The 23,187-nt window shown below is 37.8% G+C and overlaps 1 protein-coding gene across 1 annotated transcript in view; it reads right to left on the minus strand.

The window, feature by feature from the left end:
* The window catches only part of rad23aa (RAD23 homolog A, nucleotide excision repair protein a), a 43,170-nt gene extending 20,621 nt beyond the window's left edge, over window positions 1-22,549 (minus strand). Inside the window, exons 1-5 of the mRNA XM_061973662.1 lie at window positions 22,267-22,549; window positions 17,977-18,138; window positions 11,659-11,864; window positions 9,967-10,010; window positions 4,900-5,027 (exon numbers count right to left, since the gene is read on the minus strand). Coding sequence (XP_061829646.1) covers window positions 4,900-5,027; window positions 9,967-10,010; window positions 11,659-11,864; window positions 17,977-18,138; window positions 22,267-22,332 — 606 coding nt within the window. The 5' untranslated portion in view covers window positions 22,333-22,549. The remainder of the gene's footprint in view (window positions 1-4,899; window positions 5,028-9,966; window positions 10,011-11,658; window positions 11,865-17,976; window positions 18,139-22,266) is intronic.
* Window positions 22,550-23,187: the final 638 nt, after the last annotated feature.

Raw genomic sequence — 23,187 nt, forward strand, 5'->3', positions numbered from 1 at the left:
CTATCCGAGCATGTATTAAAGTTTAAAGTTATTTAGCCTACTTAGTTGTCAGAATCATGTTGAAAAGGGTTTTAGTACTCTTGATAACAACTAGCCAGCTGAATTAGGGGAGTTTGAATAATACACAATGGTTGGTAACAAGAAACTGACTTGTTTATTCAAGGATAAACACAAAATAGACAAAATTATACATGACAAACAGAAATGACATCATTGAACTAGGGCTGGGCGATATGGCCTTTTTTTAATATTGCAATATTTTAAGGCCATATTGCGATACACAATATATATCTCGATATTTTGCCTTAGCCTTGAATGAACACTTGATGCATATAATCACAACAGTATGATGATTCTATGTGTTTTGATTGATTGATTGAGACTTTTATTAGTAGGTTGCACAGTGAAGTACATATTCCGTACAATTGACCACTAAATGGTAACACCCGAATAAGTTTTTACACTTGTTTAAGTCGGGGTCCACTTAAATTGATTCATGATACAGATATATACTATGAGATATATACTATCATCATAATACAGTCATCACACAAGATAATCACATTGAATTATTTACATTATTTATAATCCAGGGTGTGGAGGGGGGCGCCTGATGTAAGTGTCAAAAAGACAGCCAAAGAGTTTGATATGAGAATAAATCTAAAGTTAAAATATACCGTATTTTCCGCACCATAAGGCGCCCTGGGTTAAAAGCCGCGCCTTCAATGAACGGCATATTTCAAAACTTTGTCCACCTATAAGCCGCCCGGTGTTGTAAGCCGCATCTAACTGCGCTAAAGGAATGTCAAAAAAACAGTCAGATAGGTCAGTCAAACTTTAATAATATATTAAAAACCAGCGTTCTAACAACTCTGTTCACTCCCAAAATGTACGCAAATGTGCAATCACAAACATACGTATATCAACATGGACAGAGCTGTGTGAAAAAAGCCACCCGGCCTCTTCGCGTAAACTTAAACTTACCTTAACCACTCGCTCATCTTTTCTTCATCCATCCCTTCGAGTTAGCTTTTATGATGACGCCGGCTGGAAAGGTCTCTTTTGGCAAGGTCTTCCTTTTGAATATCACCATGGGTGGAAGTTAGCATGGCAAGCTAGAACCACAGTGAAGGATGACTTCTCATTCCCTGTGGTGCGAATATTCACCGTACGTGCTCCCGTTGTATCCACAGTGCGTTCACAGGAATATCAGTTGCTGTGAAATAGTAATCCGTGTGCGGATGGAGAGATTGCGTCTTTTCATGAACCGGATCCCTGACGCTTAGTAGGAGCCATTTTGTGGTCTTTACAGATGTAAACACACAAAGGAAATGAAACGTACGGTATATCCGCGCGCTTTTTCTTCTTCTACGCGGGCGGGTGGTTGCTTACAGTAGAAGAAGAAGCGCTTCCTGTTCTATGGGGGCGGGTGCTTACCTTGGCGGTTGCTTGCGCAGAAGAAGAAGCGCTTCCTGTTCTACCGGGAAAAAAGATGGCGGCTGTTTACCGAAGTTGCGAGATCGAAACTTTATGAAAATGAATCTTAATATTTATCCATATATAAAGCGCACCGGGTTAAAAGCCGCACTGTCAGCTTTTGAGTAAATTTGTGGTTTTTAGGTGCGGCTAATAGTGCGGAAAATACGGTAGGGTAGAAATGCACCCATTTGCAGGAAATGTAGTCTTGATTTTCAAAATGTTCTTTCAAGGCTTGCATGTCTACATTAAAACATTCTTCTTCCTACTGCATTAATATATGCTACTTTTAAACTTTCATGCAGAGAAGGAAATCACAACTAAAAAAATCACTAATTTTTTCATACGGTGTTGATGTGGAAATTTTTGCCTGCCTCAGCATTTTGATGGTGTGGACGTGTGGCACCGAATGGAGATAAGCGTCTCAATATTTGAACAATGATGACGAAAACTGTTGTCTCTGTCGTGTCCGTGTGTCGAAAATTGTTATGCGCTTATTTTTTTATTTGATTTTGTGCGTGGCATAGATTTGGCGTGCGCAGAGGATGCTTGAGCAGGCGCGCACCTTAGCGGCTGCGCTAGCATCACAGCTAACGTTAGCCATGCCTCTACCTCGCTCTCTGCTGGGAGAGGACGTATACGTATGTGACGTATGTCGTGACAGTATGTGACGTATGACGTGACAGTATGTGACGTGTGTAAGAAGGTGCGCTCGCTGTCTGTGAGAGGGAGACACAGGAAAGAGTGAGAAGAGCCTGTCGTGTAATGCCAGCAGCTAAAAGCAACTGCGTGAGAATTGTGGATGTGTTGAAGGTGTGCTGAAAAATGCGGAACGGAAATTACGGAGCAGCAGAAAAGTGGAATGTATTATTTAAATAGGTGCGTTGGAAAACACGGACGGGAGTTTTTTTTTTTAAACTGGATCTGGATCGGCATTTTCCCATGCCTTGCCGATACGCAATTTTTGGCAAATATCGGCAGCCGATCCGATCCAAATATCGGATCGGGACATCCCTAACCATGACTATCATTTTAAATCTAAAAACTCATCGAACAAGCGTCTGCCTTTTTTAATCCAAAGGGCTAATTTAAAAATTGCTTATTTTAGCTTTGATACAACAGCGCCTCTGTCTCCAACATTGTCCAGCCCACGTTACCATCTGATTGGTAATGCAAACCACACAAGGGTAAGAGGTAGAGGATATGAGAAGCTAAGTCTTTGGCAGGACTTTCAAACACATGGCAAGGAGAAAAGTGCTCTGGTGTGTACTGAGGATGTACTGTGTACTGTGTACTGAGGATGTACTGAGGTAAACAGAGAAAACTCTCCCGAAATTTTAATAAACATTGCATTCCTCTACTTGTCACAACTACAAGTAACGTTATTATAATAGCATAAAAACTTAACATCAGTGGCAGCTCTGCTCGCTCAGAGACGTGTCTGTGAATCACTTGAAACAAAGCTGCCGAAAATATCGATATGGAAACGGTCTGTTAGAGTAGAAACATGTTTGTGTGACTGAAAAAGATGAAAAAACGCAAAGTAAATGCAGTCTAGTTTATATATATATATAGCAGCTGGGCGATAAATAGATATGCGCGATATATCGCGGGTTTGTCTCTGTGCGATATAGAAAATAACTATATTGTGATATTCGAGTATGCGTTTTTCACGCAGTTGCTTTTAGCTGCGGGCATTACACGACAGGCTCTCCTCGCTCTTTCCAGTCTCTCCTTCTCACAGACAGCAAGCGCAACTTCTACATACGTCACGTCATACGTCACATTCGTATATGCCCTCGCGGAGCAGAGAGGTAGCAGCATGGCTAACGTTAGCTGTGATGCTAGCGGTAATACGAGCAAAAGAAAGTGTGAATCTGGTAAATGAAGGAAGAATTAATTCCCCCAAAAAACAGCAGGGGTCCATCGTCTGGCGGTGGTTTGGCTTCAAGTGGGAATATGTCGAACAGACAACCGTAATTTGTCAAGTGTGGGGCGAAAGCGTTGCTATAAAAAGTAGCATTACTGCTAATATATAGCATCATTTGAAAAGTCCCCTGCTTACTCCGCACGTCAACATCTCCGTTCGGTGCCACACGCCCACACCATCAAAATGCCGAGGCAAACATTTCCAGATCACCGTAAGAAAAAAAAATAGTGATTTTTTTAGTTGTGATTTCCTTCTCTGCATGAAAGTTTTAAAGTAGCATATATTAATGCAGTATGAAGAAGAATGTTTTAATGTAGACACATAGAATCATCATACTGCTGTGATTATATGCATCAAGTGTTCATTCAAGGCTAAGGCAAAATATCGAGATATATATCGTGTATCGCGATATGGCCTTAAAATATCGCGATATTAAAAAAAGGCCATATCGTCCAGCCCTCTTTTATATATATATATATATATATATATATGTGTGTGTGTGTGTGTGTGTGTGTGTGTGTGTATGCAAGCAAGCGTGTAGACTGCCTAACAATGCATAATAATACAAAATGTGGACTGTTACAATCATGCCTTGATAAAGATGTTAATAATATAATGTATGATATTTCGACCTAAATAATGCTTTACATTACGTTTTCTACTTGACCTTCGATACCATGACAATGTCTTAATAACTTTTTCCATTTTGTAATAAAGTGTAATATTTCTAGGTGATTAGCCTGTCAATATAAACACTTGTGAATTTGAAATCATTTTATCAGTCACAGTTGATGTTATTAGGGAGGGACATAACTCCAGCCTATTTGTGTGGCAGGGATACAAATTATTTCAGAGATACCACACTTCAAGGAGCTATTTATCTATTTAATGTTTTATTTAATTGTGTAAGAGATGCTACTGTGCCAAAGTACCCGCTGCCCTGTTTTTGTAAAAAAAATGTACTTGTTTTTAAATTAACAATCTTCAGGCATTTAAACAAAGTTCAGTGTTGCATTTTGTAATGGTATTATTTTAAATTGGAATTATTCTAGTATTATTCCAACAACGCTAATGTCACTTGCGGTCCCCTCCAAGGTTTCCCATTGTAGCCCATTGGGTTGAGTTTTTTCTTGCCCTGATGTGGTATCTGAGCCGAGGATGTCGTTGTGGCTTGTGCAGCCCTTTGAGACACTTGTGATTAAGGGCTACATAAATAAACTTTGATTGATTGATTTTTACTGTAAATGAATATTTGTTCAAAATATCAGTTATCGGCCTCCTTCACCACTAATAATCCATATCGAACCCTGAAAAAATCATATCGGTCGATCCCTATAAAGAACATGGAGTGGGATGGCAGAAGAGGAAAACAAATCTCTTGCAGCCAAGAGGTTGCCAAGGAACACACCCAGGCTGAAGAAAAACATAACCTTCTTACATGTTGATGATGAGCATAGTTGTACTGTGTGTCAGAGCGCAAGAGAAAGACTCACAGTAAGAAGGTACTCCACAGCTCTATGAGGGTTGTTGAAGCTGGCCCGTAGTGCTGCTACCACTCTCTCCCTCTCATAACCCATAGACATGATCTCGGTTAACATTGCTTCATACTCTGCTCCAGTCACTGGAAAAAAAAAACATTTTCAAAATTAGCTGTGTATGCAACACCAGGAGACTTTAGTTGTACCTTCTCGAATAACTTTTAGCATGGTCAACGACATGCTACTTTTACTTCAAGACTTTAATCAAAAGGTGTTAACCAGGGAAGTGCCGATCGATCGGACGATTTTTGTGAAAAAGTATGTGATTGGTTATTGCCGAATAATGCCTTTTATTGTTGATCATGAATGCCGATCCACTCTGGCTGACAAGCGGCTAGTAGCTAATTATGTGTCTCCATACACAGTGTGCAGCTGCTCGCCAAAACTACAAACCCCGTTTCCATATGAGTTGGGAAATTGTGTTAGATGTAAATATAAACGGAATACAATGATTTGCAAATCCTTTTCAGCCCATATTCAATTGAATGCACTACAAAGACAAGATATTTGATGTTCAAACTCATAAACTTTTTTTTTTTGTTGCAAATAATCATTAACTTAGAATTTCATGGCTGCAACACGTGCCAAAGTAGTTTGGAAAGGCATGTTCACCACTGTGTTACATCACCTTTTCTTTTGACAACACTCAATAAACGATTGGGAATTGAGGAAACTAATTGTTGAAGCTTTGAAAGTGGAATTCTTTCCCATTCTTGTTTTATGTAGAGCTTCAGTCGTTCAACAGTCCGGGGTCTCCGCTGTCGTATTTTACACTTCATAATGCGCCACACATTTTCGATGGGGGACAGGTCTGGACTGCAGGCGGGCCAAGAAAGTACCCGCACTCTTTTTTTACGAAGCCACCCTGTTGTAACATGTGCTGAATGTGGCTTGGCATTGTCTTGCTGAAAAAAGCAGGGGCGTCCATGAAAAAGACGGCGCTTAGATGGCAGCATATGTTGTTCCAAAACCTGTATGTACCTTTCAGCATTAATGGTGCCTTCACAGATGTGTAAGTTACCCATGCCTTGGGCACTAATGCAACCCCATACCATCACAGATGCTGGCTTTTAAACTTTGCGTCGATAACAGTCTGGATGGTTCGCTTCCCCTTTGGTCCGGATGACACAATGTCGAATATTTCCAAAAACAATTTGAAATGTGGACTCGTCAGACCACAGAACACTTTTCCACTTTGCATCAGTCCATCTTAGAGAAGCCGGCGGCGTTTCTGGATGTTGTTGATAAATGGCTTTCGCTTTGCGTAGTAGAGCTTTAACTTGCACTTACAGATGTAGCGACGAACTGTATTTGGTGACAGTGGTTTTCTGAAGTGTTCCTGAGCCCATGTGGTCATATCCTTTAGAGATTGATGTCGGTTTTTGATACAGTGCCGTCTGAGGGATCGAAGGTCACGGTCATTCAATGTTGGTTTCCGGCCATGCCGCTTACATGGAGTAATTTCTCCAGATTCTCTGAACCTTTTGATGATATTATGGACCGTAGATGTTGAAATCCCTAAATTTCTTGCAATTGCACTTTGAGAAACGTTGTTCTTAAACTGTTTTGACTATTTGCTCACGCAGTTGTGGACAAATGGGTGTACCTCGCCCCATCCTTTCTTGTGAAAGACTGAGCATTTTTTGGGAAGCTGTTTTTATACCCAATCATGGCACCCACCTGTTCCCAATTAGCCTGCACACCTGTGGGATGTTCAAAATAAGTGTTTGATGAGCATTCCTCAACTTTATCAGTATTTATTGCCACCTTTCCCAACTTCTTTGTCACGTGTTGCTGGCATCAAATTCTAAACTTAATGATTATTTGCAAAAAAAAAAAAATGTTTATCAGTTTGAACATCAAATATGCTGTCTTTGTAGCATATTCAACTGAATATGGGTTGAAAATGATTTGCAAATCATTGTATTCCGTTTATATTTACATCAAACACAATTTCCCAACTTATATGGAAACGGGGTTTGTAATAATAATCACCTCAATTACTGCAAATAAACTACATTTATTAGTATAGTTTCGTCTACTATTATCACTGGAGGATGGGATTTAACAGGTTACACAAGAAAACAAAGCCAGGTGCAGGCATACTCCGCTTTAAAAAACACCAGGAAGTAATTGTGTAGTATAGTTTAAAAAGTGTCGATGGAACGACGTTACAGCAGAAAGTAAGTAGTTATTACCGGAAATTGACAAGTAGATTAATTAGAGTCTCGACAGAGGAAAACATCAAGTGTTAGTGTGCCAGCCATGTCACAGTCACACGTAAAAGGAGGATTGCATTGATTAATAAATTGGTGTTATCGATATTAAGGGTAGAATCAGTATACAATGATTCGATTGATGTTTATTTTCTCAAAATCATTTTTATTTTTGTTGTAGTTCATGCTTACAAACTCAGAGGATAATTCCCTGGACACAGGATGGCTTTGAGTGCAAAAGCCAAAGGACTTAAATGAGTAGTCGATAGTAGTTTTTGCTTTTGTTTAATTATTTTGTACGACTGACTTTTTGTTCAAACAATTGTATGTAAAAAGAATAAGGAAGTATTTTAAATAATGAGTTGATATTGTTAAACTGTCAATAGCATTCACCATAAAAATATTGAAAATTGTGCAGTTAAAACATGTGATTGGTATTGGTATCGACCGACCTCACTCATGGATGATTGAATCGGCAACATAAAACCTTGATCGGAACTTCCCTAGTGTTAACATGAGGATCTGAATCTTTCAGACTTTTGGGAGAAACAGATGGAGTACTTAAAGATATATTTATATTCCACGTCACATACATACACAGTGGTCTGAAATAGCAACAAGACATAAAGGCATGTGCACAATCTACGAGGTGGCCTGGGCGGATTCTCTGTTCCTAATTAGGACTGCACAATAGAGACAGCTTTTCTTACAGCTTAAATATAGGTAGGATTTATTGCTCTGTGGCCTGTAAAACAGCAGCTGCAGTATATCGCATAAAATATATAAGCCACGTTGTATAAATGGTTGTGACTAGACCAAGGCTGATACTTGATAAGTCAATTAATCAAACGATAAATAAGAATAAACTTGATAACTTCGCCAGGCTAGATGAATCACTATGTGCGTGTGTGTTAACAAGCTCTTTGCATCTGTTTCAGGAGTTGGGGGCGTTTGTACTGCATGCACATAAACTAATAATGATAACCGCTGTAAAACTCAGAAGGGTTGGTGTTATCGTATCAAATTAAAATTATTGAAAAAGTGTGATTGATAAACACACTTTGGTAAAATTAGGGACCGACTAACGTTTGCTCGCTAGCTAGCTTAAATGCTATATGAAAACAAAAGACAACATCCATTAAGAAACAACACCTGTATAAACACATTACTGTCTAAACAACTAAGATACAGTACTCACGTTAAACATAAAGGCCAGTTGTTTTTGCAAAAATGTGATCAGTCTACATTCGACAGTGTCGAGTTGAAAGAGGGTGTTTTCAACAAGAAGTGATCAAATACGTGACATTGCATAAACCAGAAGTGAAGCAAAGTGATCACCCAATTTGCATTTTTTTTTAAAACATTCTAAAACATTAACAAATTAAGATTAAAAAAAGAAAAGAAGATTAAAAAAAAAGGTGTTGAAAAATGAACTATTTTATTAGGATATTGAAAAGTGTATATTTCAATTACAATGTTAAATTATTAGGGCTGTCAAAGTGAACACGATAACGCGTTACATCCGGTCTTACTACCATAACAAAATGAAAAATCGTCTTACGTTACGATCATGCTTTGTCAAGAATGTTTTGTAATGTTTTCTACCTATTTCTACATAAATAAATGTTTACTGGCAGATTGGAATCAAGTGTATATTCTTTTATAACATGCTCTGATTGATAGTCCTCAATTACAGAATGTTTATCGGGCTGAATATTACACTTTAATAATAAATGGAGAAGGTTAAAACATTGTCATGCAAAGATATGAATACCATTAACTTGTACAACATGTATTGTACAGAATATCAGAAGCATGTGTTCAGATAGAAATACCACAGTTTACATCACCAAACATCTTTGACAACCAAACCATGATCGTAACAAACCACATTTTGTGTTAATGTGTGAAACTGGTTTCTAAACATGGTGTACGTCCTCTGAATACAAGTGCTCCTACAGCAGGAATACAAATTCTGTATTCCCACAAAATACAAAATTTGGCAAGACAACAACGCACTGCAGGAATTTTAATTAAATTCTTATTAAAAGCGTGTTCATGTCCTTTTTCATTAAAGCAAACCAAGTGTCCAGTCATGGTAATATAAACTTGAAAATTATCTGTCTTGAATACACGTTCTCACAAAAAATTATACTTATCAGCAATTAATCGTGGTAAATTTTGAGTTTACTATTAACAAACAAAACTTTTAATCGTTTGACAGTCCTATAAAATATACGAGAAATAAAAGTGTATTGCATTTGAAAGGGTATACTTGCATTAATATAATGTATTATTATGTGCGGCTTATGTGGTCTTAAAATATTGTTGACAATAATGTCGTTTATCAGCAATATATCATCCAACCAAATTTGTTATCAGCCCAGACCTAGTTGTGACACTTATTTGTTCTGTTTGTTTTTTATCCAAAACATGAGCATCTACTCATTTGAAAATCAGGCCACACTATATAGGCTATATGACCAGATGTGCATCAACAAAATGAACTGTTTTAACTAAACCAGTTGAGCTGGCCAAGCATCCAATCGTTGCTCACGTTTAAATAGAATATAGCATTCATAAACTTGCAAAATGATACCAAAAAGTGATTTATTCACTCTAAAAAACAAAGATGTTACCGTATTTTTCGGACTATAAGTCGCAGTTTTTTTTTCATAGTGCGACTTATATGTTTTTTTTTCCTTCTTTATTATGCATTTTCGGCAGGTGCGACTTATACTCCGAAAAATACGGTACTTCTCTATGTGATGTTTGTAAGGTTGGCGATGACTGAGTGATGACATACCTAATGCAGAGGATGCGTCCAAACCCTGGCCACCTCCACTGGAACTACACAACAAAAAAGTTAGAAAGAAAATAATTAACTTTATAGAATGTATCAGCAGTTCTACTTTAAAAATGAGCCTAGACAAAAAGGGAGGAGCATAGTACTGGTATGAAGACAAAATATGTCATTTGGATACATGTACACCCTTAGATGAAAAAGGAATGAATACAATTTAGTAGGATGAATTGTAACAAACCAAGGGTGTCAAATCTTTTTCACTGATGGCCACATACTGAGAAATAAACAAACAAACTGCTGGGGCCACTTTGAAACATTTTGTACATGAAATATTCTAAAACCAATGCAATGTTATATTTGAAAATCTGTTATTTTAGCTTTTGTGTATCCATCCATCCATCCATTTTCTACCGCTTGTCCCTTTCGGGGTAACGGGGGGTGCTGGAGCCTATCTCAGCTGCAGTCGGGCGGAAGGCAGGGTACACCCTGGACAAGTCGCCCCCTCATCGCAGGGCCAACACAGATAGACAACATTCACACACACATTCACACACTAGGGCCAATATAGTGTTGCCAATCCATCTATCCCCAGGTGCATGTCTTTGGAGGTGGAAGGAAGCCGGAGTACCCGGAGGGAACCCACGCAGTCACGGGGAGAACATGCAAACTCCACACCGAAAAACCTAGAGCCCGGGATTGAACTCAGGACCTTCGTATTGTGAGGCACATGCACCTGTGCAATAGGTGACAAAATAGTTCTTATAGTTGTGTCTAATAGACCTCATTATTAGGTATTATACTTAATTATTATTGAATCAGAATCCTCAGAATTAATTAAATCAGAACAAGTCGAAAGTCAAAACAAAACTAGTTCCAGGACCAAAATTGACCCCGGGAAGCACTTTGGAGAACCTTTGCCTGCTTAAACTAAAAAGCAAGGGTATCAAACTTGTTTTCATTAAGGGCCATACCACAGTAATGGCTGCCTTCTCAGTGACGTTTTTTTTAATCAATTTAAATTATGCATGCACCTACCTGTGATAATTCATGATTAATCAAAATTCAACTGTGATGCATCTGCTTAAAAAAATATCTGACAGCATCAGAAGAGTTTTTATTTTTGATGCATATGAGTGTTAGATTTTTTTTTATTTTTTTTTTTTACATACGTTTCTTTGAAGTTATAATTATTTTTATGTTCACAAAAATATTTTGTAATACAGTATAAAATAATATATTTGGCATGATTAGATAATATTAAAGTTTAAAATATATGCATTTTTTTCCTTTAAAAATTGAAAGAACAAATGCATTTAGTTAAAAAAAAAGTAGTATTTTATTGACATATTTTTCCATGCTTTCGCAGGCCACATAAAATGCTGTGGCAGGCCAGATCTGGGCCCCCGGGCCTTGAGTTTGACACCTTTGCTATAAAGAATGAAGAGTTGCACATTTAATAAGCAAACAGGCACAATGATCACACACTTTCAATATGAAAAGTCCAAAAAAGCTTGAAAGTAACACTGCTGAAATCATTTTGTCAACATTACTTAGCACTCCGTTCATAGAAAGTCAAACCCCAATCACAGTAAAGGAATTCGTAGTTAGAAAAATCACTGCACTGAAATATTTTTCAAACTCATCTTAAAATGTCAGACTGCAACAAAATACAATTGTAATGACATCATCTACCTGGCTGGTTGTTGGGTTTCTGTTGCTGTAGGACTTGGCTCCTCCTTGGTCTCCTCGGGGGGTGTGAGGATGGCTGCAGGAGTCGAGGCTGGAGCTGATGGTGGGGTTGAGGCCGGGACAGATGTTGACGTTGAACCAGCATCCTGGGCAGGGAGTTTGGGGGCTTCCGAAGCAAGAGGCTCCGCGGCCGCAGCTGCAGGCTTAACCTTTGTTCAGGTTTAAACCAAAACAGCTTATTGTAAGATTCAAACTTCATATTTTCACATTCATCTAGGCTCAACAATAGCTTCACCTGCACACAATCTAATGAGATTAGAGGTGCAACGATAAACTCAATTACACATCTTGTGTTGCTTCGATTAATTGTTGTGTCACATATAGATTTGGGACGACATGCTTGTTGTTGCTAATAACACATAATGCACTTGGTCTGCCACTGTATACAAAGACGCAGCAGGAGGGCTCACTGTTGCTACATGAGTTTATGTAACGAAATTTTGTTCTTATCTGTACTGTAAAGTTCAAATTTGAATGACAATAAAAAGGAAGTCTAAGTCTAGACCCCTGTACTATTTAAAAAAAGTAATGTCTGTGTTTATAGGGTGAAACAAAAACAAAAAACTTAAATATTGGCAAGTCCTTATCAACATTTTAAAAGGCAAAGTGAGTCCACATTTGATTTAAACAATGCCAATGCTTTAAGATATCCATCATTTTAAGGCTGCTGTTTCTTCTTCTTCTGTGATGTTGACCCACTTATTATTCACTTGCACGAGGAGCACCTCCTGTCTTGAGCATGTGAAACAGTGACTAAACGAAGGAAGTTTAAACAAGCAAAATAAAACATACTTGGTGAGAGCGCATGGATAATTGCATCATTATTTGGTCACACTATCCGAAGCATGTGGTTTTTTTCTCTTCGGTAGTTTGAATTTGTAAGAGATGCCACGATAGCAAATGGCAAAAAAAGTACAGTTTATCAAAAAAAATGTAATTACCGTATTTGCCTTCACACTGTGACTGGTGTCTGGTGCATATTGCAAAGATTGGACAGGCACAATTAGATTTGCCGGTTTGTGTAGCCTTGCTTAAACCAGGGGTTTCCCCAGACTGCCATTATACCTGTAGCTGTGCGGGCGGGGCTGGGTGGCGTAGTCAATAGGACTTCATCATATAATTCGCATAATATGCAACGATGCATATATTTTCTTTAAAAGAAACAAATGTTATACAGAGTTCATTTAAACACAAATGTGTTAATTAGTAGTATTAATATTTTTTCTTTATAATATATCATTTTGCTCTATTTTTCAAATGTTTCTGCTTATTGCACAATGTAAATTTTAGAGAAGTTTTTAATCCTTTCAGTGAATTTTTATTCATCAAAAACAACCAGCAACAAATCTATCGTCTTTTCTGGTGTTATCGGAGACTGTACTTGGGTTTAGAGACTCTTTCCTTCTGTCGCTGCATGTCTACTGCAGCGAGCCTGAGATCCCACTGAAAGAGGATTGGTGGAGAATGAGCAAGTGTTGTTGTGTGTCTGGGAGTGATGGACTAAAAAGCGGGAAATATGTGTTGAATTGGGCCGGTTGTTAGCCTAAGATTAACAATAAAAGTTGAAAAAAATAAACGGTGGACTTTGTGTGGCTTCTTCTGGACGCTACAATACATTTTATTTCTTCAATTTGTTTTCACATAAAAAAAACAAATTTTAAAGGAGTGGCAGCCATTATCATGCCATAGCGGGCCACCAACATCACTACATGTGGGGGAAACCCTGAACATATTATAATGGGACCACATGTGAATATGCAGCTTGTAATTACAACTCTGTACAGTAGATGGCATTGTACTCTTGTTTCCTACAACATATTTGCAACTATATATTATAATTTTACATATTTCAGAACCCTCTAGAGCAGAGGTCTTCAACCAGGGGTCCACAACACCTAGGGGATCCGCAGAGGTACTGCAGGGGGCCGTGAAATTGTTGTTGGATTTTTTCAAAATACGTTTTTATATTCCCTCCGCAATTTTTTGACAAATGTAGCTGTCTTTAAATACACATGAACACTGAGCCAACACACTTGTCTTATAGTTGAAGGTGGACAAATAAAATAACACAAATAAATATTCATATTATTTTTATATCAAAATTTAAGATGGATAGCAATTAGCGATTTAGTTGTCAGCTAGTGATTAACGATCTAGTTGTCAGCTAGCGATTAGCGCTCTATTTGCCAGCTAGCAGTTAGCGATATAGTTGCCAGCTAACATTTAACGCTCTACTTGCCAGCTAATGATTGGCTCTAGTTGCCAGCTAGCGATTGGCGCTCTAGTTGTCAACTAGCGATTGACTTGTTACTTGTCAGGTAGCAATTAGGTCTCAAGTTGCCAGCTAGCGATCAGCGTGCAAGTTATCTGCTAGCGATTAACATTTTAGCTGTCGGATAGCGAATGATGCGTTGGTTGTCAGCTAGCGATTGGCGCTTTGATGCCATCTATGGATTAACATCATAGTTGTCAGCTAACAATTAACGTTGTAGTTGCCAGCTGAAAAGTAGCGCACTAGATGTCGGCTAGCGATTAGCGTGCCTGTCGCCAGATGGTGATTTGTGCTCAAGTTACCAGCTAGCTATTAACACATTTGTTGTCAGTTAGCGATTAAAGCGCCAGTTGTCAGCTAGTGATTAGCTGCACAATATTGTTATTCGATTATTGTTAAGTATTACAGAATAGCAAAGTACTTTTAGGACCAGTTTAATGTAAAATACAATCATAATTTCATACAAAGGAGTCCTGCTCCTTCTCTTCATCAGTTTGGGGGTCCTTGGCCTGGAAAAAGTGGAAGACCTCTGCTCTTGATTGCCATTTTCTGGTCTTAGCCATCTAAAAAGCACGCACAGGCTTGTGACATCAAAAAAGCCACAAAAAAGAGCAAAAAGAAAGTTTAATTCGTATTACTAAACACATTTGTTTTGCTCATCATGTTTTTTCTCTCACATGCGTCAGAGCCAATTAGACTAATTATACGGCAATGTCATTGGAATGTGTGTGGCATAAGAGCAGAGGTTTAAGGTGCAAGGTAGGCCTGGGTAATATATCGATGTTATTGCTATATTCCAGTTGTCGGTTGCAGACAATTTAAAAAAATATTTTTTTCCCCCTCTTGCTACTCTACTACAGCTGAGTGCGGGAAATACATCTATTTACGAGGCAAACAAGACGCACCAACAAAATAACTACTGCTAAAAATCACCTTACTATTGTGGAATCATTTACACCAGGTATGTATGATGAGAAAGAAGCACAATTCAAAGAGCGATCACTAAAGCAGTTGCTCTGCACACCACCATGATGTGTGAATGAAAAAGGCTGTTTACTTTATCTACTTATTGAAACAAAACTATAGTCCTCTCAATGTTTCACTTCATTATTTATTTGGATACAATGTTTAATATGACATTTTTATTTAAAGAAGTATCTCATTCAAGACAGAAGCTTGAAGTTTGCACTTTTTTTATTTAAATGTTGGAGACTATTTGCATTCAAAATGTGCAATGCTACATTTTTGTTAACAAAAGTATTCGATTCAAGCAGAAGTATTGCTTCCCAAAGGAAGCCCTTAATTTATTTCTTTGAACATTATTCCATAAAAAGTACAATTTATATCTAGTCTAAAAAGAACAACTTTATATAAATTAGATAATTGCCAACAGTATAAAGCAGTGTATGCAATGTCATTTCAAACTACTAGATTTTGAATAAAATAAAATAAAAACGTGTTTTGAATTATCTCTGTCATTTGCATTTAAAGGGGAACATTATCACAATTTCAGAAGGGTTAAAACCATTAAAAATCAGCTCCCAGTGGCTTATTTTATTTTTCGAAGTTTTTTTCAAAATTTTACCCATTACGCAATATCCCTAAAAAAAGCTTCAAAGTGCCTGATTTTAACCATCGTTATATACACCCGTCCATTTTCCTGTGACGTCACATAGTGATGCCAATACAAACAAACATGGCGGATAGAACAGCAAGATATAGCGACATTAGCTCGGATTCACACTCGGATTTCAGCGGCATAAGCGATTCAACAGATTACGCATGTATTGAAACGGATGGTTGTAGTGTGGAGGCAGGTAGCGAAAACGAAATTGAAGAAGAAACTGAAGCTATTGAGCCATATCGGTTTGAACCGTATGCAAGCGAATCCGACACGACAGCCAGCGACACGGTAGAAAGCGAGGACGAATTCGGCGATCGCCTTCTAACCAACGATTGGTATGTGTTTGATTGGCATTAAAGGAAACTAACAACTATGAACTAGGTTTACAGCTTATGAAATACATTAAATGTTTTTAAGCTAAATTATTGGTAAACACAGTTTATGTATAATAATTTACGTAAAACCGCGAGTAATGAATAAAGATTTCATCAATTAATATATTCTGTAGACATACCCTCATCCGCTCTCTTTTCCTGAAAGCTGATCTGTCAAGTTTTGGAGTTGATGTCAGCATCTGCTTTGAGTGTCGCAGGATATCCACACATTCTTGCCATCTCTGTCGTAGCATAGCTTTCGTCGGTAAAGTGTGCGGAACAAACGACTGACCATTTCGTCGGCTTTCCCCACAGCCTCGTATTTTGAACAAATTTCGTCCAATTTCTTGCCACTTTCGCATCTTTGGGCCACTGGTGCAACTTGAATCCGTCCCTGTTCGTGTTGTTACACCCTCCGACAACACACCGACGAAAGTGAGAAAATGGCGGATTGCTTCCCGATGTGACGTCACATTGTGACGTCATCGCTCCGAGAGCGAATAATAGAAAGGCGTTTAATTCGCCAAAATTCACCCATTTAGAGTTCGGAAATCGGTTAAAAAAAATATACCGGTATGTTTTTTTTCCTGCAACATCAAGGTATATATTGACGCTTACATAAGTCTGGTGATAATGTTCCCCTTTAATGTTTTTTTTTTTTAAAGTAGGGGAAAAAATCGGGAAAAACGTAATATAAATCTTTTGTTAAAAAAAATCGAGGATTTTATTTTTAGGCCATATCAAGTTTCATTAATCAGACATTTAAAATTTGACAGGTAAAGAGAATACATTTTTTTGATATACAGTACAGGCCAAAAGCTTGGACACCTTCTCATTCAATGCGTTTTCTTTATTTTCATGACTATTTACATTGTAGATTGTCACTGAAGGCATCAAAACTATGACACTTGTGAAGTGTCATTTCACGTGTCTCTTGAAGCTCATCGAGAGAATGCCAAGAGTGTGCAAAACAGTAATCAGAGCAGAGGGTGGTTATTTTGAAGGAACTAGAATATAAAACATGTTTTCAGATATTTTTTTGTTAAGTACATAACTCCACATGTGTTCATTCATAGTTTTGATGCCTTCAGTGACAATCTACAATAGTCATGAAAATGCACTTAATGAGAAGGTGTGTCCAAACTTTTGGCCTGTACTGTACATCGTCAGAAATTTAATAGGCAGAAGCTGAAGCTTATTTTACCTATCCCAGTGAATTAACAAAACTAAAGGAGATAAAACTATTTTTTTTGTTTTCCACTAATCACAAAAATAAAATAAATAAAAATTAAAACGTTCTATCATGTTAATTTTACATCCTTGGAATTCATTCATACATTTTTTTTTATAATTGACATCTTCGAAATAATTTGAATTTGAATTAAAGTTTTGCAGTCTTTTAACTCTTGATCCAATTTATTACATACATTAATCCCAACAAAAGACTATATTGAACTCATTCTCACATATGGTTTTTAAACACTTTTCTTTCGAAAATTATAGACTATTGTTTTTGGAAACAATTCCTGAATATACACAATATAACTTGTTATTGTTTACATTGTACATAAATTGTGCTGTCTTAAAGTCAACCAATTAATTGTTTTTTGATCATGACTTTTCAGGTTTCTCCCTGTATCAAGGATGACTCTATTAAAATGCATAGCGGTATTATATGTTTAAAAACAATCTTAATTTTATTCTGATTGTGCAGGTGTATCTAATGAAGTGTGTTGCAGATTTTAAAGTTCCATTGAGTACATTGAGATTTAAGTACTTAAATCTTAAAGTACTTAAAATGATGTATGTTATCGAGTGTGTTAGTTGTATTAAGATCAGATTAAGTGTTTATAAGTGTGTGAAGGGCTTATAAGAAGTTTAAATGGATATAATATTCATATGGCGTCCCGATTATGCGGAAATTCACCTACGTCTTAGGGAACGTAACCCCCGTGATAATCGAGGGAACACTGTACGTTAAATGATCTCACCTTGGACACCATCACCACGACAAAATTCTTCTCATCAATTTTATAGTCCTTAATTTGCGTGTCATCTTGAAGAATCTTCCCAGCATATATCAGCTTCTGTCCAGACACGGGAAAGTTGTCTTTTCCCCTCTCTGCTTCTATCTTCTCTTTTAAGGCTTTTACCTGACAAAAGACAGACACACACAGCTCCGTGACCAATGATGACATGCAAGAGCCAGAGTGTAGACATTTCTAATCCTTGGGAATGCACGGCTCAGCTATGTGGAAAATATGACCTCTGGCCATGTCTCACATCAGTCCTAGTCTCAGTCTGTTACACAATACGGTCCACTACATCAGTGTTTTTCAACCTTTTCTGAGCCAAGGCACATTTTTCATTGAAAAAATCCCGAGGCACACAACCAGCAGAAATCCTTGAAAAATTAAACTCAGCAGCCGATATTGACAATAAAAAGTCGTTCTCGCAATTGTTGGATATGGATTCAAACCATAACCAACCATGCATCACTATAGCTCTTGTCTCAAAGTAGGTGTACTGTCACGTCCTGACACATCACGCCCGGACTTATATTGAGTTTTTTAGTGTTTTCCTGTGTGTAGTGTTTTGGTTCTTGTCTTGCACTCCTATTTTGGTGGCTTTTCCTCTTTTGTTGGTATTTTCGTGTAGCAGTTTCATGTCTTCCTTGAACGCTATTCCCCGCACCTGCTTTGTTTTCGCAATCAAGACTATTTAAGTTGTGCGGATGCTATCCTTCATTGTGGGGAAATTGTTGATTGTACGGATGTACTTCAAGTGTCCTACTAATTTTGGCGGTCCTAGAACTCACCGCAGTTTGTTTACATGTACAACTTTCTCCGACTTTCTAGGACGTGTTTTATGCTACGTCTCATTTTGTCCACCAAACTTTTAACGTTGTGCATGAATGCACAAAAGTGAGTTTTGTTGATGTTATTGACTTGTGTGGAGTGCTAATCAGACATATTTGGTCACTGCATGACTGCAAGCTAATCAATGCTAACATGCAATTTAGGCTAGCTATATGTACATATTGCATCATTATGCCTCTTTTGTAGGTATATTTGAGCTCATTTAGCTTCCTTTAAGTCATCTTAATTCAATTTATATCTCATGACACACTATCTGTATGTAATATGGCTTTTAATTTTTTGCGGCCCCAGACAGATTTGTTTTTGTATTTTTGGTTCAATATGGCTCTTTCAACATTTTGAGTTGCCGACCCAGGAACCAGGGAATCGGTTCTTTTCTTATCGAAGCATCGGGAGAACCAGTTTTCGAACATTATCCCTATTGATTGATTGAAACTTTTATTAGCAGATTGCACAGTACAGTACATATTCCGTACAAATGACCACTAAATGGTAACACTCGAATAAGTTTTTCAACTTGTTTAAGTCGGGGTCCATGTTCCCGACATCTACAGAGCAATTAGCTACCTGCTGCCACCTACTGATATGGAAGAGTATTACACGGTTACTCTGCCGAGCTCTAGACAGCACCGACACTCAACAACGGTACAATTGCGGATTGTAATTACTGGTTTGCAAAAAATATTTTTAACCCAATTAGGTGAAATTACATAATCTCCCACGGCACACTATAATATAGTGACTACATTATCAATACAGGACTACACTCTTGACACAGTCTGTATTGGGGTAAAAAATTACGAGTAAGATCCTGCTTCCGGAAATATATGTGTACAGCTCTGGTAATGGGTACATTCGCACCCACCTGCACAAATGTACTTCAAAATATAACAATCAAAATAAATATGACTTTTTGTTTTGTTTACTAGGGCATGCATATATAATAAGCATTAGTTTGACCATTTAAAATCAACGGTAATAAAAAAGAGATGCTTGGAAATAGCATAACAATGCCCCAAAAACTTGGAAAAACGTGATTCATAGCATTACTTTTTGGTGTAACCATCATGAGCGTTCTGTTCAGGTATATTTCTTTTATATTTTGATAAATCATCATATTTATGTATTACTAAATTTAAATAGGTATTGATCAATCTTTAAGCTGTGTGTATTTGATTTCAGTTTGCTTTTGACATCTTATTTAGAATTGTAGTTGAAACATTTACAACCTTGTGTTGTGCTCTTGAGGGCGTAACCAAACTAGATTTCATTTAATGATCTTATTTTTAATATTTATTCCCTTTTTTACAGTTAGTATATTTAAATATTCATTTATAAAATTTGAATAAATTTCAAATATCAATAAAATGCAATTGCCTTCATCTTATAGGGTAATAATTTTGCCACACCTAGTGTGTGTGTGACAATCATTGGTACTTTAACTTTAACTTTAATGTTTAGTTACACCAAGTCATGAGCGTAACACTAAGCTTCATCACTTTGACTTCTAATATCTCTTATTCTGTTGGTGTTTTATGTTTTTTTTCTTTTTGGAACATGTACTACACATATAATACAATAAAGTCCCATATAAAATTATGTTTCTAGCTAGGGCTGGGCGATATATCAATATACGCTATATATCACGGGTTTGTCTCTGTGCGATATAGAAAATGACTATATTGTGATATTCGAGTATACGTTCTCACGCAGTTGCTTTTAGCTGCTATCATTACACGACAGGCTCTTCCCACTCTTTCTTGTGTCACCTTCTCAGACGGCAAGCGCACATTCTTACATACGTCACATACTGTCACGACATACGTCACATAGGTATACGCCCTCGCGGCGCAGAGACGTAGCAGCATGGCTTAAATTAGCTGTGGTGCGACTGGTAATACGAGAGAAAGAAGGTGCGAATCTGGTAACAAATGAAGGAAGAATTAATTCCCAAGAAAAACAGCAGGTGGTCCATCATCTGGCGGTGGTTTGGCTTCAAGTGGGAATATGTCGAACAGACAACCGTAATTTGTCAAGTGAGGGGCAAAAGCGTTTCTACAAAAAGTAGCATTACTGCTAATTAGTAGCATCATTTGAAAAGTCACCCGCTAGAGAATCAAGAGTGCTTACTCGGCATGTCAACATCTTTAATCGGTGCCACACCATCAAAATGCAGAGGCAAACATTTCCACATCAACACCTTATAAAAAAAGAGTCCACGACAAAAGGAGATAATGCCCGCAGGAACCTACCACATAGCGAAGGACGTACACGATTTGATTTCCTATTATGCAGCTCATTATCATTTGACACTTATTGAAATATCTTGTGTGACATCATGTTTTTAAACTATTGTAGTGGCGTTCTGTACAAAAAGTGCACTTTAATTTAGTGTTGTTTTGATAAGTCATCTTAGTGACGTCATGCACAAAAAAGTGCACTAATAGCTTGTTTTAAAATGTCTCTGACAATCTTGCACTTTCTGTTTTGGAAATGACATGAATGTTTGTGCCACTGCTTAATAACAGTTTAATAAATACAGTTTTGGTCAATTGACTTAGTTGTGATGTCCTTCTCTGCCTGAAAGTTTAAAATGAGCATATATTAACGCAGTATGAAGAAGAATGTTTTAATGTAGACACATAGAATCATCATACTGCTGTGATTATATGTATCAAGTGTTCATTCAAGGCTAAGGCAAAATATCGAGATATATATCGTGTATCGCGATATGGCCTAAAAATATCGAGATATTAAAAAAAGGCAATATCGCCGAGCACTATTTCTAGCAATACTTTAATTTTGCCTTTGAAAGTAACACTCCAATGTCCATTAGAGGAGCTGTACACATATGTACCATGTGTGGGAAGTTGTGTAAGTAACTTAAAACAGCCTCATGGCCCTGTCAAGGCTGCATATCTGGGCTCTGACCATGCTAACAGATTTAGCCTGCTACTTTCCAATGTTGCTACACCAATTCGGCCAATGGCAATTGGCAGCGTCATTGCATGCTATAAAGATGATATATCACAAACCATTGTATTTAATAATCCACGTCAGACGCGCGTGTATGACGACAAACATTACACACTCACAGAAGGCGTTCTAAATGACTACGCTGCAGATACTTTTTATTGCTTCTTTGGGCGAGCTAGGTAGCTAAAGCTAACAAGTAAGGTTTCGCGGTGTTACCAGCCCACTCCCATGCGGGAGGGGGTTTAAACACACAAAGTGCGAGGATACCGATTAAAACTTGTCAAATGTGACATTTAATATAAACAAACACAAAGTACCGGGTGTTTATCGGTATTTCCACAGCGAGCGGTGTCGCTAAAGTTAGCCTGCTAACGTTAGCAAGTTATTTCGCTAACGTTAGCAAGTTAGCTCGCTCAGGCTACTCACCGTTTGTTCGGCGTCTATCTCAATTTGAATGGTCTGCTGTTGCAGTGTTTTGAGTATGATCTTCATGGTTGGAAACCGCGTGTTATTCCCGAGGTTTGAGCGTCAGTTAATTTGTTTTAAAAAGTGGACGTTACGGGCGGGATAAAAGCTAGCCGCCAAATGTGCGTCTCCATGAGCACTCAGCAAATCGCCATCTTTGGTGAGACAGGCTGGCGGTGCGGCGAGAGAAGCCCCGCTGGGAGAGTGCGGGATCTCGTTCGCGGCTGCGCGACTTGGGCGGCGAAGTTGTCCCGGGTTCTAGTTTTGTGGCTATAATAGTTTTATTACGGGATAAACATATAGATACCTGTCGATTATTGCCATTACGTCATCACATTGGGCATCTAGTAAAAAAATCAAATCCGGTTAATAAAATCACGTAATTCTCCAATGTAATTGTTAAAATTAATATACGTTTTATTTATACATATATAACTATACAAATAATTAACGTGTACCGTTAGGCATCTCTCCTTTTGTCTAATTTGTATATCATGAGGTAAAAAACCGGATGTGTTCCAAAACATTACACTTCCGCACTTAGCAGTGCGCAGAACCGTAGACATCTTATAAGTACGCGAGAAATTTGGCCGCCATCTTGAAGTGGTGGTGAGGAGCCGGCGAGCAGCCTAAACTGACAGTTGACAGGTAGAAAACAAAGATGCCGGGCTGGTGTTCAGCGTTTTCCTGCTCAAATGAGCGGACTGTTGAAAATAGGAATCGGGGGATTACTTTTCACTAGGGGTGTCCGATAATGTCTTTTTTGCCGATATCCGATATTGTCCAACTCTTAATTACCGATACCGATATCAACCGATACTGATATATACAATCGTGGAATTCACACATCATTATGCCTATTTTGGACAACCAGGTATGGTG

This window comes from Nerophis lumbriciformis, linkage group LG22 (assembly GCF_033978685.3).
Source record: "Nerophis lumbriciformis linkage group LG22, RoL_Nlum_v2.1, whole genome shotgun sequence".
Lineage (NCBI taxonomy): Eukaryota > Metazoa > Chordata > Actinopteri > Syngnathiformes > Syngnathidae > Nerophis > Nerophis lumbriciformis.